The sequence below is a fragment of the Ictalurus furcatus genome, chromosome 14, assembly GCF_023375685.1.
Source record: "Ictalurus furcatus strain D&B chromosome 14, Billie_1.0, whole genome shotgun sequence".
Lineage (NCBI taxonomy): Eukaryota > Metazoa > Chordata > Actinopteri > Siluriformes > Ictaluridae > Ictalurus > Ictalurus furcatus.
The window spans coordinates 6,512,576-6,531,897 of NC_071268.1; the positions used below are offsets into that span (position 1 = coordinate 6,512,576).

Below are 19,322 nucleotides of genomic sequence, written 5' to 3' on the forward strand. Positions count from 1 at the left end.
TTTTGATAAGGGAATGTTAAATGAGCATTTTTATGTGCTTAATAATATGTTAAGTAATTAAGACTTTAATGCTATTTTACGACTCATGAGTGAATCAAAACATTTATCACAACGACATGAGTATGTACTCGACTACACACACACGCGCACGTGCATGCACTATTTATATGCATATTTATTCACCTCCTCACGTCCTCCGATGTCACGTTCTGTCTGCAATCCATTGTTGATGCTGTTTTTCAACCAATTTCAGATGCTGCTATTTATTTCTTATTTCTTTATTCTTTTTATGCCTACTTTTTGTTTGAATACCTGTCTGTATATATATATATATATATATATATATATATATATATATATATATATATATATATATGTATATATATATATATATATATATATATATATATATATATATATATATATATATTTCCCCCTATATCCTCCTGTGTTGAGTTGCTGAGACACAAGAATTATACTCCTTGTTCCACACAATAGATGTAACAAATAAAACTCTTGAATCTTGAATCCTGGAAAAAAAAATAAAAATTGGACAGGATTCAATATCTGCCCTGGTCTTCAGATCTATCCTGACCAGCTGGATCTTCTGCTCTGACAGGTGGCCTGTCAGATTGCTGCAGCCATGACAACATCAGCTGGACACGAGACATGATGTCTGAGCTCAGCTGAAGCTGTCCCTCCTCCTCCGGCCATCCTCTCATGGAGGAGGACAAAAAGATGAGTGTCACTAGATGTCGATCCTTCAACCTTTTGGCCATCATCTTGCTCCTATTTTCCTCTGCAGGTAAGACTAGTAAATGAGGGTCTGACTTTATGAGCTCTTTTATTTATGACTTTATGTATTGTTTTTCACTCCAGAATGACTGACATCCTTCAAGAGAATGAACAAAAACGAGTGTATACAATGAGTGTATACTAGACTCCACGCAAACAAATCTTTACTCAAACAGTTGTAAATGTACCTTTCTTCTAACAGTGCAATTGTTTTTATGTTAAATCATTTTTACACAAAAATGTAGCAATAATATTGACACCTATAAAGAATACAGTATTTAAAATAAATGCTATCAATTGGCAATAAATGCAATAAATGATCATCCTTGGGGATAGTTGTGCATGTGTAAACTCTCTTTTCAATACAAAAACAAGGCACTCTTTTAAATACAACAAACAAACAAATTTGCCAGAAAGAAGACCAATGATCATACTGAATTTTATATTTTAAAAACAAATAAACAAAATAAAACAAACATGTTCATATAAAAGTGATTGTGCCCTGTAATGGATTGGCACCCTGTCCAGGGTGTACCCCGCCTTGTGCCCGATGCTCCCTGGGATAGGCTCCAGGCTTCCCCGTGACCCTGAAAAGGATAAGCGGTATAGAAGATGGATGGATGGATGTTCATATAAAACTAGTGCCCATATCACGTATTGCTTGTTATTTCAGATCTATACCCAGATTCCTGTAAAGCCGCTTTGTCATGATGTCTGTTGTCACTATACAAATACAGCTAGACAAATAAAATTCAATTGAATCCATTTTTTGCTTATGAAGGGTGGCAATAATTGTGGAGCTACATGTCTCATTGGGGCATTTGTGTGAGCATGGCTTCTTGGACCAAACCAATGCCTTGTCCTAATCTTTATGCCTCATAATATTATCAACTTGTAAACACAGGGAGACTTTCTTAACTCAATATATATATATATATATATTTTTGTCCATCAATGAGATTGCTACTAATTAGGAAAGACTGAACACAACAAAATCCATTTAAGAATGAACATGAATGCATGGGAGGAAACAAATATACTCCCTGAGTCTAACCTTTTCAGTGTTTGTTGTCAAAAGCACACTGTGCTCATTACACATTAGAGAAATAGATTTAATATTTTTGGTGCTTGGGCCATGTTTGTCTTTCTTTTATAATAAATGTTGAGTCTTGACTTGGAACGAACCAGGGTTGTATAAAAGATTTACATAGAATGAGATCTAGGTGATTAGTAGGTAATTTTTGTTTTTGTTTATTTAAGGACCTACAGAAACACTCATGTTTTTTTGTTGGTTTCTTTTAGGGTTTTTTTTATTCAAATGAACAGGTAAGGCTTCTGCTCTCTGTACATTTTCTTTAACGTAGCTCAGACACAGCACATGAAAGAGAGCAGGTGCTGCAGCACTTTCATCTCAGTAATAATTACTTGAGTTCCTCTGGCTTCCTACACTTGTTATGATTTTCTCATCTCATCTGGACCCAGTGATATGTCTAAGGAGTTGAAAGGGTTAATCTTTTGGTTTTTAACACAGCTCTCCGTCAACCTCTCAGACACATACAGGTTGGATGCAAATGCAGGGCTTATTTAAAATAGTTAAGGAAGGCAATTTTTCAAATTCATAATGTGAAACAGGCCCAAATAAGGAGATCAGCAAACAGACTACATTACATTCACAGCATTTGGCAGACAACCTTATCCAGGGTGACTTACATTTTTCTCATTTATACAACTGAGGGTTAAGGGCCTTGCTCAAAGGCCCAGCAGTGGCAGCTTGATAGTGCCAGGATTTGAACTGACAGACCTTCCGAGGAGTACACCATCATCTTAACCGCTGAGTTATCACTGCCCTGGTAGCTCAGGCTAGACTAGGCAGGGACAGAATTGAAAAGAAAAAAAAAACATACCTAAAACAATGTCAAGTCAAACCAGGATAACAATCATGGAATAAGCAGGATCGGTACCATGACATAACACCAAGAGCTTGATTTCACAATGACTGACGTTGATCAGAAGTCCAAGATATGGTCATGTGACATGTTGAAGCATAACCTTACTTTAAATTCTGTTTCCTGCAGCTCTCTCGGCTCATTTTCGAGTGTGTGAACCCTACACTGACCAAAAGGGCCGGTATCATTTTGGATTCCACTGTCCTCGCCTGTCAGACAACAAGACCTACATGTTCTGCTGTCACCACAACAACACTGCCTTCAAGTACTGCTGCAATGACACTGAGTTTCAAACCATCATGCAGGTCAACCTCACATCTACTCTGGATGGGTTTTCACATAAGTAAGTCAATGACTGTGAGAAGAAAACTTCATAGAGTATATTTGCTTCTTACTAGCCACATTGGTTGTAAGCAGTAATTCTACTTGAGACTTAATTGATTGATTTCTGCACCCCATCCATTTAAGTGATGTTTCCCTCTATTTACCTATAATATTTTTATTGTTATTTTCTTTTACCCAGCATTACCCAGACATGATTTTAATATTAGTATACGCTAACATGGGATAACACATTTTCAATGACATTAAGCTGCCCCTACCTTGCTTCTTGACTACACAGCACTGTTATGTTCTTCCCACTGAGAACACAGCAAATAGCAAAGGCTCCAGATGGATGGTGGAGCAAGTAACTGACATTTAGATTGCGTGAGGCATAGATAGAGGGATTATCAACCTGGCACCAACCCGTGCAGCCCACACAGATAGAAAAGCAAGATTATGTGATAAACCTGGACCTCAAAAGAGTCTGATATTTTTCGCTGCTCTTGGAACAGCATCTCATTTCCTACGCAGACTTTGCCGTTGAACTAAAACTGCAAATTTTCGGAGATGAACAATGTCACCGACAAGTCAGATCTGCATTTTTAAAATGCCGAATTAAGTAACGCTGCCCTTGTGCAAGTTATTATCACAGTTTAGCAAGGCTAGAAGTTGTTCTTGTCTCCCACACAGTATGTCTCCTTTACTAATGGTCACGCCAGACTGCGCTCACCTACTGTGTTCTCAGGCATTATAAAAGCATTGTGTGAGGAAAGGAAACCTGGTGAGAAGCCATTTCATTCACATTTGCGGTCAGCAGGACATAGCCAGTGATATTTATCATTGCCCTTAGGTTAAAAAAAGAGACCACAGCCACTCACAATCAGCTCAGCATTGGAGAGTATTTGTCAAAGCAAGCTCATGCATAACAATCCTGTAATGTGATATTTGAAAAGAGAAAAAGTGGTTTTGTCTACAGCCTCGTATGGGATTGAATTAACATATTTAGGAAGCAAACCAAATACTCATCAAAACCAGAAATGCTTTAAAAAGATTTTATGAAATGCCTTGCTTCTACATCTACCATATTATTTTATCATTGTTTTCCAGTTTGTCTGGTTAGTTATTGGAACCTGTGTGCATTCAGTTTTGTGCACGAACATACACACTTTTAAGTTGATGAAAAGTTTTCAAAAATACCCATCAGCTATACACAGAATCTAAAAATATATGGGGATGCTTTTGCAAAGCCTTAATATCAGTGCCACTAAAAGCAAGCAACTGTTAACTTAGTATTGAGATTAAAACAGCAGTGGTTTCCAGTGGCAATAGCTATCAATTATTATATAATAATAATATCATTTAAAAACCTACTCACGTAGGTAATTATGTTGCCAGTAACATGTGATAAAAATCATTTGTATCAACTTACCTTAGTGCATCTGTTATTCAATCAAGACTGTCTGAATCTAAAATGATCATTCATTCATTCATTCACTCATCTACAGTATCTGCTTTATCCTGGTCAGGGTTGAGGTGGATCCAGGGTTTGTCACAGGAACATGGGGGGCTGGAACGTACCCTTGGTGGGACTAAAATGTTAACTTTCACATTTAAAAATCTTGTCTTTTCCATTTACTGCTAGCTCCAAATGGTGCACTGACTGGGATTTGGCAAGAAAACAGTTTGTAAAAGCCAAAAATATATCTATATATATTGCTGCAGGCAGCTAAAATAAGTAAACAAAAATAATCAAAGCCAAGGCAACCAGCCATTTTAAACAAGGTTTAGGCCTTGAAGGCCCTGATTCATTACCATTACTGAATAGACACATCTGTTCATACCTTATGTCCTCTGTGTTTTATCTCAGTAACTACACAGCGCTGGTTGGAGTGTGGATCTATGGCTTTTTCGTCATGGTGCTGCTGGCACTGGACTTCCTCTACTACTCAGCCATAAACTACGAAGTGTTCAGGGTGTACCTGGAGAAGTGGGGGCTCGGGGGGCGCTGGCTGAAGCAAGCTCGTAGTCAGTGGCAAAGGCCTGAGCAGGAGGAGAGTCAGGGGCAGCTTTCTCATCCTGGAGCTCCAGCAGGATTATCACATTACCAACAGCCACACTATCACTCCCAGCCCAGACACAGCCTAAAGCCAGAGGCCCAGAGTCCGACACACATTGCACACAACACATCAATCGCCTGGTGAGTACAAAAATGTACAGTACACTAGACTTCAACCAAGCTTTCTGAAGTGTTTGTTAATGTTGACCAACTAATTTATTTATTTATATTTTTACATTTTTGCAATTTAGTGCCAGTCACCAGATAACTATCAAAAGTTTCCTTTTCTAGGCTATCATTGATGTTGACTAAATGCCCTAAAGCAAGCAAAATATGTCTTGTGTTATTTCTGTCACTGAAGTAAATAAGCTAAAAAGAAAACCCAGTGGATTGTCAATTAAAATATGTCTCAGAATGATTTGATATGTCTTGGTGATTTTATGTTGAGTAAGGAAAGCTGGAAGACCAGAGTCCAATATTAAGTGGAAAGGTACAGAATGACTTTTTACCAGAGAGTTGTACTATATTTATCTAACGAATTGATGCGGTGACAGCCTTTCTGTCTGGAAAGGTCACCTCAGAATGCTATACAACAGCCTCTGCATTTTCTGCATCTCCGACCCTTTACTGGGGCTCTGGGATAAATTATCTGATGATTTTAACCAAGGAAGAACAATCAAATCCACAGTCAGACAAAGACAAACAATAATGTACACATGGGGAGAGACACATGCTCATGTGGCATGATAGCAATGGTAAGAAACAGATGTTCAGATGTTCATGTACAGATGGAACATTTGTATATTTGTAAATAGAATATATATATAATTGGTTATTAATCCTACTTTTGATATCCATGTCTCATGCAGCTGTCATTGTTACCTTTCCAAGTACAGTGCAGGGATTTCAGAGAAAACTCATTTAGGGGATTGTTCTTCATAGACACAAACTGTACATCAACACAATTCAATTGTCTGCTTGAGGTCATTGGAGACAGTCTAATCCATTCCTCAGGGACTATCAGGGAAATTAATAGAACTGGCCTGAACCATGAAGAAAACATCTGCTGATAGGGGTCGAGACTTGTAAGATAGGTCACTGACTCAAATATGACTAACTTCTTATGTTATTGCTTATTGCGTACTTGGGAATTGAAGCAAGTGACTTCGAAGGACCAGAGTAAGCTATGCCAATGTGATGTCTCTGTATGTGAATGTTACCAGCCATTTATTTCTTTTCCTGGTATGGCATGAGAAAGCACTAGAAATAGCTTTACATGGCAAGTTTCTGTGTATTGTGTCATTGGGATAATAAGAGGCAGCCCCTGGGAATGTTAACAGGAAGCAGGATTATTCTGCTGTTTGTTAGTTGCATTGTGTTCCATCAACATGCTGCCTGTGTGAAGTAAAATGAATGGGAACTGAAGCCTTCATGAAAACACTACAGTACAACTTACACAGTCTTACATACAGATTAAGTGTAACGGTTGTTGTTGGTGGTGTTGTTGTTGTAATGGTTGTTCTTGTTGTTCATGGTGGTGGTGTTGTGTGTACGTTTGTGTGTCCATCTTCTAAAAAGAGACAAACGTACCTAAGCATACCATATGGGATCATTCAGATGCTTTTACTTATTTATACGTGTATAACTGTGGTTCTATGAACTGCCACCTGGATACCTCCATGCGTGTGCACACATGCTGAGACCTTGCAGCAAAGTCACATAGTGACACATGATGCAGTATTGGCAATAAATACCCCCTTTATGCAACCATCTGTCCCTGGAACCCTTGCACAGATCCCTTTTTGCAGGTTCTGACTGATGAGTTATATACACAATGAGCATACATAACATTCTGTTTAACCCTGCTATAGTGGTTAAAAAATAAATAAATAAATAAACTCATATGGATGATATATTTCATGGGAGCAATACTCACTCAAGGAGTAAGCATAAAAGTGTTGAGAAATGACCGCTACACTTGCACCACTGTGAGAGGCGATGTTAACAAGGAGAAAGTGCAGGGTGATGCCAAGGAACAAGAGAGGCTCATCTCTAAATAATCCCTATAAATAGGAGACACTCCTCAGACAGTGACATGTCATAGTAGGGACTGAGTGTCCAGCTCTTGTATGAACCCATTATGAACCCATTTCCCTTTGTGGAAAATCAGCAATTAACTTGTGACACCACACCACTCGTCAGAATGTCCTGCGTCTCTTGTAGTGCTTGGACTCCTTTTGCAGATAGTGTGTTTTATATATATTCACAGGGCAATGGTGGCTCAATGGTTAATGGCTCTGGTTACTGATCAGCAGGGTGGGGGTGCAAGCCCCAGCACAGCCTTAACTCTTAACCCTCTCTGCTCCAGGGGTGCTGTGTCATCTCTGACCCCAACTTCATAACGAGCTTGGATATGTGATGAAAAGAATTTCACTGTAATGTTTTTTTCTTCTATTTTTACAGTTATTTTGAGTTCAATTCACATCGAGTACATATTACAAATATTAATTGGTAACATGTCATATGTCACATCCTCTGTCTCTTGGGCCTGTTATCTCACTCTTTTCCCAACTTACTGACTGCTAGAACTGAGAATACAGTTTTAAAAAGGATTTATTTGAATTTCCTCCCATTGTAGATGCTAGTAATTTCACATTAAATTAATATTTACATTACTAGTTGGGATACTGTGTATGCATTTATATGCAGTCAAGGGCTTTTATTTTGTTCTAATGAATTACATGTTGTTTGAGCTTCATAAAAAGATTGAACCTATGTAGTGCAAAAAATATCTTCTAAGATATTTCTAAGACATCTAAGAGATGATATCTTGAAAACTGGAAATGTTATCAAATATTTGTCATTATGAGATTATTATATTGAAAAAATAACACAATTAAGAATATTTTAGTTTTTTCTAGATGTAAATTTCAAACTTAAAGTTTTTTGTCTGATAATTTTGCTACTTTCTAGAAATAAATGCTTGACATAAGCAACCATTATAAGAAGAACATTTCAAGCATGAAATAAGTAAAATATCAACAAATAGGCATAATTGTTTTCTGTTTGTTTAAAAAGAAATATTAGTTGGATTTACCTATACTTAAGATACTTGCTAAGATATCATTTTTTTTTTTTGCAGTGTGGTGGTCCATATAATTCCTGCATATACAGTATGACTGATCTATATTACTTCAATCAAAGACTTGCCTCTAACAAATAAGAATTCCCTCTGGTACTTAGGTTAATCTAGCACAATGACAGCAATCAAAGTTAGATGCCTTCTACCATATGGGTGCCAAATTAAATCATACAGTTTTCACCACCATGGTGAAGTCTAGGTGAAATAATAGAAATTAAGTATATATACATATGCAATAGCAAAAAGGCAACTGAAAGAGCCCCAGCAGTCGCAACATGAAACACTGCATCACTGCACTGAATTAAAATTATCTTTCAGTCACATTCTGGAACTTGAAAATGTATTACATGGTGACATTGAAATGGTTTGTTCCACAGCAGTGCAATTAAAATCCAAATCTTGTAAAAGTTCTAACGTGCACGCTTAGAACAGGAGGGAAGATCTCATTCAATTAATAAACATAGTGCTAATGTATGTCTAATCTAATAACCTGAAGGTCAGTGCACAAATTTGCATGGCATATTTATTAAACCAGAGCTAGAAGGCATGGAAATGAATGCTCCACACAGGTGTTTTCAGGATGTATGCAAGTTTGAAAACAGCAAAAACACCTGTCACACTAGGGAAGGCTTTCTAGGCTTCTTCGGTCATCACCGAAAGTGAACATTTCTGACTAGGAAGCTTTTTAGACTGCAGCCCTAAGGCCAGCTTCGACTCTGTACTAGGGTCTGAAATTGCCAGCTGAGCTCACCGTGTCAGCATTATTTGGCTTCAGACACTGTCTGGTGAGTGATAGCTCATACGGGCTAGTAATGCTAACAAGGGGAATCTGACTTTAATGGACACTCTGTTGCATTCTACTAAAAATGCTTGTAGTAAACACACACCGAGATGGAAGGAGTGAAAGGAGGCTATTCTATCTTTGGAGAAAAAGATACCTGTAGAGTCACTGTTGGTCAAAACTACTAAATGGACAGTGTACATGGGGCACACTATGTATGAGGCAGGGAAAAAGTGGCAGATTGCTGCATGAAGATGGCATTTACTGCAAATTCTGTGTTATGCATCACTAGATAGAAATTGCATGTACTGTACAATATAATTATTTAATTATCTAACCTTAAATCAAGGTTAGAAGAAGGTAATGAAAGAATCAGGTGTCGAAAAACAGTCAAAAAATCGTGAGTCTAATTAAATCTAATTACAGAATTGTTTTATAGTATTTGAATTTCAAATTAAAGTGTCTTCTAGGTACTATTTGCTACATACAAATCTATTAGACTTTTTCACATACTATAACCTAATGGTTATAATTTCAAGAATTAGAAGTTCAGTGTGTGATTTGAGACAAAGTTAGAGATGCATTGTTAAGATGTTAATTTGTCTGCTGCAACAAGCAAGTAAATTAACATAGCAAACTAGCAACTAGCAAACAGTTGCTAGCAACAGGTGTAATCAGTTTGTGAATATCCAGGCAGGGTTGCAAATTTATAGACCAAACACACTACTTTGTCCTGATTGATATTCTGATGATGCTTCTAGAAGATCTAAGGAAAAATACCGTGCGGCATGGTTTTCTTATATATGATCATCATGGATTAAACCATGGAGCAGATTCTGCACTGGTTAATGTAATGAATGTATATATATATATATATATATATATATATATATATATATATATATATATATATATAGCTTACATATTACACTGGCACTAGGATGTTTGCAGTAAATAACTTCTGTTCACAAGAGTACAAAGAAACTCTGATGTTAATGAAACAAGATTTGGCATATGTTGCTTTGTAAATAAGATAGCAAGCCAGTATTTGAATAGTCTGGCTGTAGGCCTTGGCTTTGTCTCTGCAGACTAGTGTAGGGCATGCAGGGCAACTTTTGTCTCCCAACTGAGGACAGAGAGCCAAATGATCTGGCTTAAGTTACAGATATCTAAGAGCCCAGTGGGATTCAGCATGAAGCTGAGGAAACTCTATTTGGCTGGGCTGTAGGAGAGGGAGCAGTCAGAACTTGGGACATGCCATCATTCTAGCTAAAAATACACCATCAACGAAAACAGACAGGACGAGGCAGTGGGAGTGCTCCTTCTGGACACAGTAATATCAGCATGCAATGCTTCTTTTGCTTCTGTTGGGAAAATGGAGTCTGCATAAATGAGAAATGCTTTAAATGATCATGATTACCTGTAGATTTTGATATCATGAACCCTATAATACAGGTCTCGGCTGACTTGGAAAAAATCTGGTGCTCTAAAACATGAAGAACCCCCCCCCCAAGAGAATATTAGTACTATAGAATATTATACCAAGCTTTAAATGTATTTAGTTTTTAATATTGACAATATTCTAATTTAATTTTTTATGATTAATTTTATTTTAGAGGGTCAAATAAAAAGAATTAAAGCATGAAAGCACATTAAATCATAATTATATACTGCATATTCTTTAATAACCATTGATTATTTTTTATAATAATAAAAACAAATAATTAAAATATTAACAGGTTTTTTTTTACTGATCCTTTACTGATTAATTCTGGTTCGGTTACTCTATCTAAAAAGCACTGGAAATAGAAAATGTGAAAGCTTCCCATAAACTTGTATTAATACCCGCACTGTACGTCCCGAGCATTGAGGGTTGATACTTATGGACCTTTGACCTAAGAACAGGTGGTATCCAGTTATTCAGTTATTCTTCTTGTACAGACATCTTTAATAAGGAAAATACAACAACAAAGTTATAGCAACGTGTGTCATTTAATGGAATTTATCATGCAAATTATAGAATGAGAAACATTTACAAATGCTGACATTGCTAATTCATGAAAACCAAATGCTAATTGATTAGCCTTCATTCACATATTAGCATTTTTGTTTTGTCTTGAGCTTTTTCTTATACTATTTATGCCAGTGGTCTACAGGCCAAAATAATCTATCTTGGTTTTATCTGACCATAGTAGCCTCTTGATTCTTTGCTTCACTTTTCACTTGTCATTGTAGAAGTGTTCGTGCTTTTCTTGCCATTTTTGCAACTATTCCTATTGGATTATTTAGTTTCAAAAAAGGATACCATGCTGTGTATTTCCTTACCGCTAGTATGGTACACTTATCTTTAGTCCTTTGTTATATATCTTTCAGCTGAAGGTGTGATTGTAGTTGACTTTAAAAAAAAAAAATTAAGATATATAATCAGGACAATAACTACATTTTAGAGTAAACATTTAAACCTTTTGAGGGTACAGCCACAGCAACAAGGAATGGTACAATTGACTACCATTTTTTCAAAGAGTGTGCTACAAGTACTTAATTGTATGTAAAATCTTGTCTTCACAGAATGCTGTAAGTGATAGAGTCATAATCTCCTCATTTACTTTAAAAATGTTAATGTTTTCAGGGACGTGACTTGACGGCACATTGAGTACACTCTAGCTTCCTACAATAATGTTGAGTAATGTAATGCTTAAGCACTCTCCTACTTGACTGAAGTCTGGCTGGGAACCAATTCATATAATTGAATTTACTCTAAAACACATGAAACCAGTCACCACATCTTTTCTGACTGCTGCTCATATTATCTCACAGAACAGCTGAACCTACTCATAGGAAAGCGCCATCTACCCTCTTCTACATATATGAACTTACAGATACCCCGTGATTGGTTAGTGTCACTGTGATTGGCTTGGGGGAAAGTAGCACCATCCCATCTACAGCCTTAGACTCTCGGTCACAAATACATTCCATGTAAAAAAAAAAATTAATAAAATAAAAAAATATTTTAAGTCTAATAAAATCCAAGCACATCCCCCTCACATATTTGAATTCGTCTGAATTTTAATTTGATAAGACCAATTTCCATCTAACAACTTACAAATGAGATCAGTCGAAGTAGGTGGAAGGAAAACGTGGCTGAGAGAGTATATTCACACACACAAAGAAGGGATGGACAAAAAAGAAAGAACTTTAATGTAGTGAGCAGATGCACAGAGAGTTTAGGATTTGCACACAAGACACGGATATGACAAGACAAGGAACGGATATGAATTAGATGAGACACTGTAAGATGTGTTGTCCAAAGTTTTGTGGGAATGTCTGAGGTCAAATGATCCAAGATGACAAAACCATTAAAAAACAAAAACATTTCTTTATCAAGGACTTTTTGCTTCCTTAACATTTCCCCCTCAGGAAATCACAGTGTTACATAAATATAAAAGTATGTTACAAATGACAGTTTATGGATCGCTACTCTACTGTATTTGTCTCTGCAGGTTGTTACACTAAATTGCCAGATTTGGGTATTTTGGGTCAAGCTGTGAAGTAAACTGAAGTAAACAAAAATCAGACTATTTTAAATGGTGCTTGGCATATTGTGTGTATAATTAACAGGGACCAGAAAACACCTTCAACTAAAAATAAGACTGTTATCTTTTGAATACTCTGAATTTCGCTGATAACTGCTAAAATTCCCACCAGCCTCGAATTATAATATGAACAAGTTTATTTTCTATTATATTTGGAATATTCATTTTGTGCTTGAAGGTACTGGGACAGAAAATAAAATTTAATAGAGGAGTACAATAGAACTGTTATGGCTGTGGATCTCCTCACTCTTGAAATATCAACAAGGAGGTGATCAAAAATGTTTGTGAATGGTGTTATGGTGTAGCTGGAACACCGTTAGGGTGTAATTTATATTTATTATCTTGGTTGTGATATGTTACATGTGAAAGAAAACCTACTGTGCTGATAGATGCCTCCTTACAGTCCCTGCTAAAGAAAATACTTCCTAATGGGAGCTGCCCTAATGGTTTTCATTTGGTTCAGCATTTTTTCATAAGTAACTAACAGAAACAGAAAGTCTGTGCCTGAATAAAACAGTAAATGACATATTGCACAAATAAGAAGAAGGTATGAGGATTAGGAGGACTCATGTCTCCATCATTGAAGAGTCGATAACTTCAACACAATAGACTTTAAATGAAAACTGTAATGAATTCAGAAATGACTCTGATGCTCATACTCTTAAGTTGCTCATAATTTTAAGTTTCTGTTGACACTATTGCACTCTTTAACCATATATTATAATATATGTATACTGTTGTAGAAGAGAAATTATTTATAATCACTATCCAGTGTCACTCAAATGAGGATGAGGAGTCCTCATGTCATCTCAGGGAGTTTTTCCTTGCCACCGTCACCTCTGGCTCACTCATTAGGAATACATTTATACAGTTTTAATGTATATCCGCAATTATATATTTCTGTAAAACTGCTTTGTGAAAATGTCCATTGTTAAAAGCGCTGTACTAATAAAATTGATTTGAACTGAGGAAAAGGAAGAAAAGGTAGAAGGGTTCTTCAAGTACCAATTTTATGTTTTTATGTTCTTAGCCATAGATAACTAAAAAAAAAAATAAACTTAAATTATACATAAACTTTTACATTTTCAGCTTATGATTTAAATATCTTACAGCATCTTATTTAGTAACTTCTAGGAATGATCCAGAAACTATAGCAAACCTGATAAAATTGTTATGTTGTTATGTAGAACACAAGTCTAGACCTCTGGGAGTTATAAGAGGGTTAAATGGTGAAAACACATCTAGTTTTTAGATTTGGGTCATGCTCAGTACATTGCCGCACATACTAGGCTTTTAATCTTACTGATTGTGTCTTCTTTCCTTTTTCCTTTTTCTTTTTTTTTTTCAAAGAGACGCCAGATGATGGGAGAACATCTGAGAGGAATGCTTAGAGGAAAATAAAGTTTGTGCCTCAGTCCTTGGAGAATAACCCTGTTGTAAGTGAATGCTGGTTCAGGCATGCCTCCCCTTCCAGCTGTCTCTCTTCAAGTACAACCATCTCTAATCATCTGTTCTTCTGTATGGATTTCCCATCAGAATCACCCAGAGAAACACAAACGAATCGTTGGCATACTTGGTTCTTTCCCAGAACCAGGTAATTAAAGGAACTACATCATAGCTTGGATTGTAGGGAACGGAGATGATGATGATGATGATGATGATGATGATATGAGACTGAACTGAACTTCAGGAGGATCTAAAGAACTATATTAAAGTCTGTCCAGGATAATAAACAATAGTTCTTCACTCATGACCAACACAGTATCCCTCATAAGGGCAGGAGTGTTCAAGAACACCTTTATATTTAATATAAATATATTTATATTGTTCATATGACCTAATCCTGACTAATTGCTGTAATTGTGTGGTGGTAGGAGCATTTGTTTTTACATTATTTATGTATTTTGTTTTAGGGAATATTATGAGGCAAGCCCTGTAAGGAACCACTAAGACAATACCATTGCTGCAAAAACAGCTTGCTGAACACTGCACACGGTACATGTACATATTGTACGTTATGGTAGGTGCAGTGTTGTCTTGTTTTTTTAAGTCTGGTAAATCAGTACTGAAGTTGCAGTGATTCCTGGTAATATTTTTTACTATTTAACATTCAGCCCACTTGTAATTTTTGGAAAAATCATATAATAAATACCCAAGGATATTTCACAGTATACTATGAAAATGTCTTCTTTTTTTTAAAGCAATATTTAATTTAGATGCATTCGACACGCTGAAATTTGAGAGATTTTAATTCATGGATGGCAAAAGATTTTTATGCCATTCCATAACATGAAACCAGTTGTGATCATACATGTTGAATATCACTTATGACAATTTTGTTCACTTTAATTGTTAGATTAGCTAGAGTATCTGATGGTCTTCTGAAAGCAGGTAGTGCTTTCACAGTTATGAAACTGTGTTTTTTTTTTTGTTTTGTTTTGTTTTTTTTTTGCATTTCATTTGTAATCTAAGTCTAGGAAATTAATTAATGAGTTTAAGTACCAACTTTCATTTACAATCCATGTTTTAATCCATTTACTAATCCATTAGTACTGCCAATTTGAAATTACTTTAAAAGAAACCCCAACTATGAAGACTTGTAGGCCTTAACACGTAATAATTGCTCTCTCCTACTAAAATACGTTGTTAGAAACACACGAAATATGTTCATTACTTTAAAAATCCTTAATATTTAACGCATATTTTAACCTACAGAGGCCGCCATTATGTGACGTGCGCAATGATCTCTGAGTTGATGATGTAAAATGGTTGCACTTGAGCACTCAAAAGAATTAGCTACTACCCCCCGGAGCAGGAAACGAATGCCACAGTGTGCTGCTTTTGGCTGTAATTTTTGTAGTGCGTGTGTGCTGTGATACAGGGGATATCTGTAAATAGAATCAAACCTGTAAGCATCTAGTTAGTGCGTTTTTTCTGTATATTCTCATAACGTAAAACTCCTTAAAAATTAGCCTAAAACGCCTAGCCAAGGCATACCCAAAGTAAAATTAAAGCTGTTCTTGAACCATTTGGAGTACACGCATGGCTTTGGTCTCTTGTGAAAGGTGGACTAAATATTTTTACATAATTGGATTGTTTGGACCTTTGCCCATGTAACAAGAATATTTTTGTAAGGATGTTATGGATCAGTGGATTACTATGAGGTGAGTTGCCTCCGTTTCGTAAGTGTTTATTTGTATGTTGGTGGTCTTACAGAGACATTGATTGTAACTGCTGTTGTGATTGTATCTCAAAATCAATCGAATCACAAGAATCTTAGCTTTCCAAATTCAATTCAATTCAATTTTTATTTGTATAGCACTTTGTACAATGCTCATTGTCTCAAAGCAGCTTTACAGAAATATATAAACACGGGATACAGGTTTTAAGTGTGTGAACTTATCCTAATTGAACAAGCCAGTGGCGACCGTGGTGAGGAAAAACTCCCTAAGATGTTAAGAGGAAGAAACCTTGAGAGGAACCAGACTCAGAAGGGAATCCGTCCTCAACTAGGTAACCATGGATAGTGTAAAAGTAAAGAAAAGTTCATTATGGTTTTTTATGAAGTCTGTTTGTTGAACTACTCCACTGTTCAAAGGAGACCTGAGTGCAAAACTGCATGTGGTAATTGCAGTCCCAAGGCCATAGCAGCAACCATAGTCCCAGCAACCACTGTGAGAATGTCCATCTGGAATTGGAGTAGATTAGAGCTCCATCCAGAGGTAGGGCATCCGAACGGATCAGGCTGGTCCGGAGAGCAGAAAGGATCAGGATCACTAGCATCTCCATAAAATCAAAGATAATCCAAAGATACGAGTGCCTTCGTACATACAGAAGCTGTGTAGATAGATTTGCTCATAACATGGTGACAGCGTGCTGGTGGGCCGTCGGAATTTTAACAGGATAAAGTATATGATGGCGAGATGGCTGATAATCGCTAAAAATTATTGCTATTAGAATACGTTTCATCATAAAACGACAGTTGAATCCATATGCGTACCTTAAACAACAAACACTCTCGGTTGGAATAGACGTGCAGTTGCCAGACACCGGTGATTTTGCCCCACTCTCGCCTCCTCACCTCTCTTATCGTCTTCATTTTGATGTACATTTTGAGTAATGTCTTCTATATTAGCCTCCTCACTTATGTCACGCTTGGGTCCAAATTGACAAGGCTGAAGACATGTTTATATCGCAGTAGGGTTGCTGGAGAATCAAGACCATTGCAACCATTTGACGTCACTAGCCAGAATGCATTGCAACGTAAACAGCAGTGGCGGCCTATGAGTGCAAGGATTTATTATTTTTTATAAACCAAAATCTAAACATCTGTTTTGGTATAGCGGATTAATATAGTGGATGGCAGCGTTAATCTAATAATAAGCCATACAAGTCTTCAAAGACGGGGTTTCCTTTAACACCTTTCCTGAATTAAATATAAAATGTATAAAAGTATAAAGTATATCCCATCTATGAGCAAAACAGTATGGTTGAATTGTTTTTAAAATTGTTAATGGCAACACTTCTGATTTTCTATTATTAAGACGGGGCTGTATAATGAACATGAATACAATATACACTGCAACATTATATAAAAAGAAATAACAAGTCTCGTGAGAAACATGTGACTGATTAGGTAGTGATTGTAATCCTGCAGCCCATAATTATGGTAAATAAGCTTCAAATATGCCCAGTATAGCCAAAATCCAATTACTCCAATTTCTAGAGTGGAACGGTATCATCTCATGTTACACCTTGACGTTCATTGCAATGATTAGCTGGCTGGGAATGCAGGAGGGAGATGGACACAGAATGAACAATGGTAGATAACAGGAAAGGGGTAGAGAATTTCAAGCACATCTGCAGCAGGATGGGAAATTAATTGGAGATGGGAGATAATTCGCAATTCTGTGTGGTCTAGTACACAGACTGCTAGGCAGATTGAATCTATAAACATTATTTACTGTTTGGATTTGAATGGATTTTTAAGGGAGTACACCAGGGCATACAAGTCAGTAGACTAACATTAATAAAATTACTGTCATTGATTTACCACAAAGAGGCAACAGTCTCACATTGTTTTTTTTTTTGGGCGGGGGGGGGGGGGTAGGTTGGGGGTGTGTTCAAGACAGCCCGTCTTGGCAACAGTTGCCTTAGTAACTCTATACTTGTACACAGCAGCAGTGTAGCTTCTGGCAACTTAAAGCAGGTTGTATGATGTTCCACATGCATAAACACACAAACACACACACACACACACACACACACACACCCTGTGAGCTTGTGTTTTGCTATTAGGTAAACTGTACAGCCTCTATTTCAATTGTATTGCAGTTGTTAACTTTGTACTGTCACTAAAGGGAAAAATAAATATCTATCTTTTCAGCTGTGTTCCTGGCTACAGATGTGTGACTCTGTTCTTTCTTAAACTGAATCAGAAGCATACACCAGTCATGCGAGTTTGAATTCTGATGATGCCACAGCCGGCCTTGTCCAAGAGACCATGGTGAAATTGGACATTGGACATGGGGGATGACATATTATCTCCCCATGTCACTCACAGTGACATGGGAGTCAATCGTGGGTGTTTGTAAGCTCATGTATGTGGAAGAGGGCAGATAACACTTTTACTCTGCGTGTGTTACGCTGCCCTGTTATGCCGCGTGAGTAGTAGTTTGAAAAGATGTTTGGTTGGCTTCACGTGTCTCAGAGGAAGCACATGTTAGAATTCATCCTACCCATTTGGTAGATGTTGTGTAATACATATATTTACATTTACATTTATAGCATTTGGCAGACGCCCTTATCCAGAGCGACTTAAAGGTTAAGGGCCTTGCTCAAGGGCCCAGCAGTGGCAACTTGGAGGTGCTGGGATTTGAACTCATGAACTTCAGATCAGAAGTCCAACTTCCATAATAGGGCAGATCTGAGTGGTCCTTGGGAATTTGCCAAGATGAAATTAAGGAATGTGTTGGGAGAAGACATAGGGTGCTTCTCTATACTCAAATTGATGCGTCCTCGTTTCCTCGTTCCTCCATCCTCCAGCCCGTGACCTGGAAATTGAATGACGTCAGTCATCTTGAAGGACATATCAGTTCTCTAATTGCACCATGAGGAGGTGAGAAACAAGGAGTGAGGAAGCTTTCAGAGGAGCTAGGAGCAACACAAAAAAGTCCTTTAATGATGTGAAGGAATTTGGTGTGAAATATAATTAAATAATAATATGCTTACAATTAATATGTAATTAATTGATCCTTGAATGTTTGGATATGCAAAGCTGCACAAAAGATTATGTATTGTTCATTAATTCATTGTTGAATAACCCAGACATTTCACATACTATCAGTGGATTTTGCTTTATTAAGAACGTCGTTATTAACCAAACTCCAACAATATAATGCGTTCCCTGATGCACAGTGAGGTAATCCAGCTGAGCACAGTCCTCATTAATTGACGTTGTTTTGAAGTGACGCTTGAGCGAGCGAGGATATTCCATTCGACTTGCTTCGAGTTCTCTCTCCTCACATCTCATCCTTGCATCCTTCCCTCGCATTCGAAGGGGGTCGAACTAAGACGCAAGGAAAGGAAGCGAGGAAAGGAAACAAGGATGCACAAGTAAGAAATGAGAAGCACCTGTAGTGATTCTTATCTTCACAAATGTGTCTTTGTCTTGTCAGAATGTTAG

At 37.0% G+C, this 19,322-nt stretch overlaps 1 protein-coding gene across 2 annotated transcripts; it reads left to right on the plus strand.

Annotated features, from left to right (window-relative positions):
• Nucleotides 1-732: 732 nt before the first annotated feature.
• On the plus strand, nt 733-17,699 carry shisal1b (shisa like 1b). Of its 2 annotated transcripts, XM_053642014.1 has the most exons (4): nt 739-805; nt 2,871-3,084; nt 4,933-5,262; nt 13,988-17,699. In XM_053642014.1, coding segments are annotated over exons 1-4 (612 nt in total). In that variant the 3' UTR covers nt 13,989-17,699. The 2 variants fall into 2 exon arrangements, with proteins under 2 accessions (XP_053497990.1, XP_053497989.1); XM_053642015.1 differs by lacking the exon at nt 13,988-17,699 and having other exon boundaries at nt 733-805; nt 4,933-5,266.
• The last annotated feature ends 1,623 nt before the right edge of the window (nt 17,700-19,322 follow it).

Coding starts and splice junctions, on each gene's coding strand:
- shisal1b (XM_053642015.1), top strand. CDS start 739: ATGAGTGTCACTAGATGTCGATCCTTCAACCTTTTGGCCATCATCTTG. Junction 806..2,870: donor GCTCCTATTTTCCTCTGCAG/GTAAGACTAGTA, acceptor TGTTTCCTGCAG/CTCTCTCGGCTCATTTTCGA. Junction 3,085..4,932: donor CTGGATGGGTTTTCACATAA/GTAAGTCAATGA, acceptor GTTTTATCTCAG/TAACTACACAGCGCTGGTTG.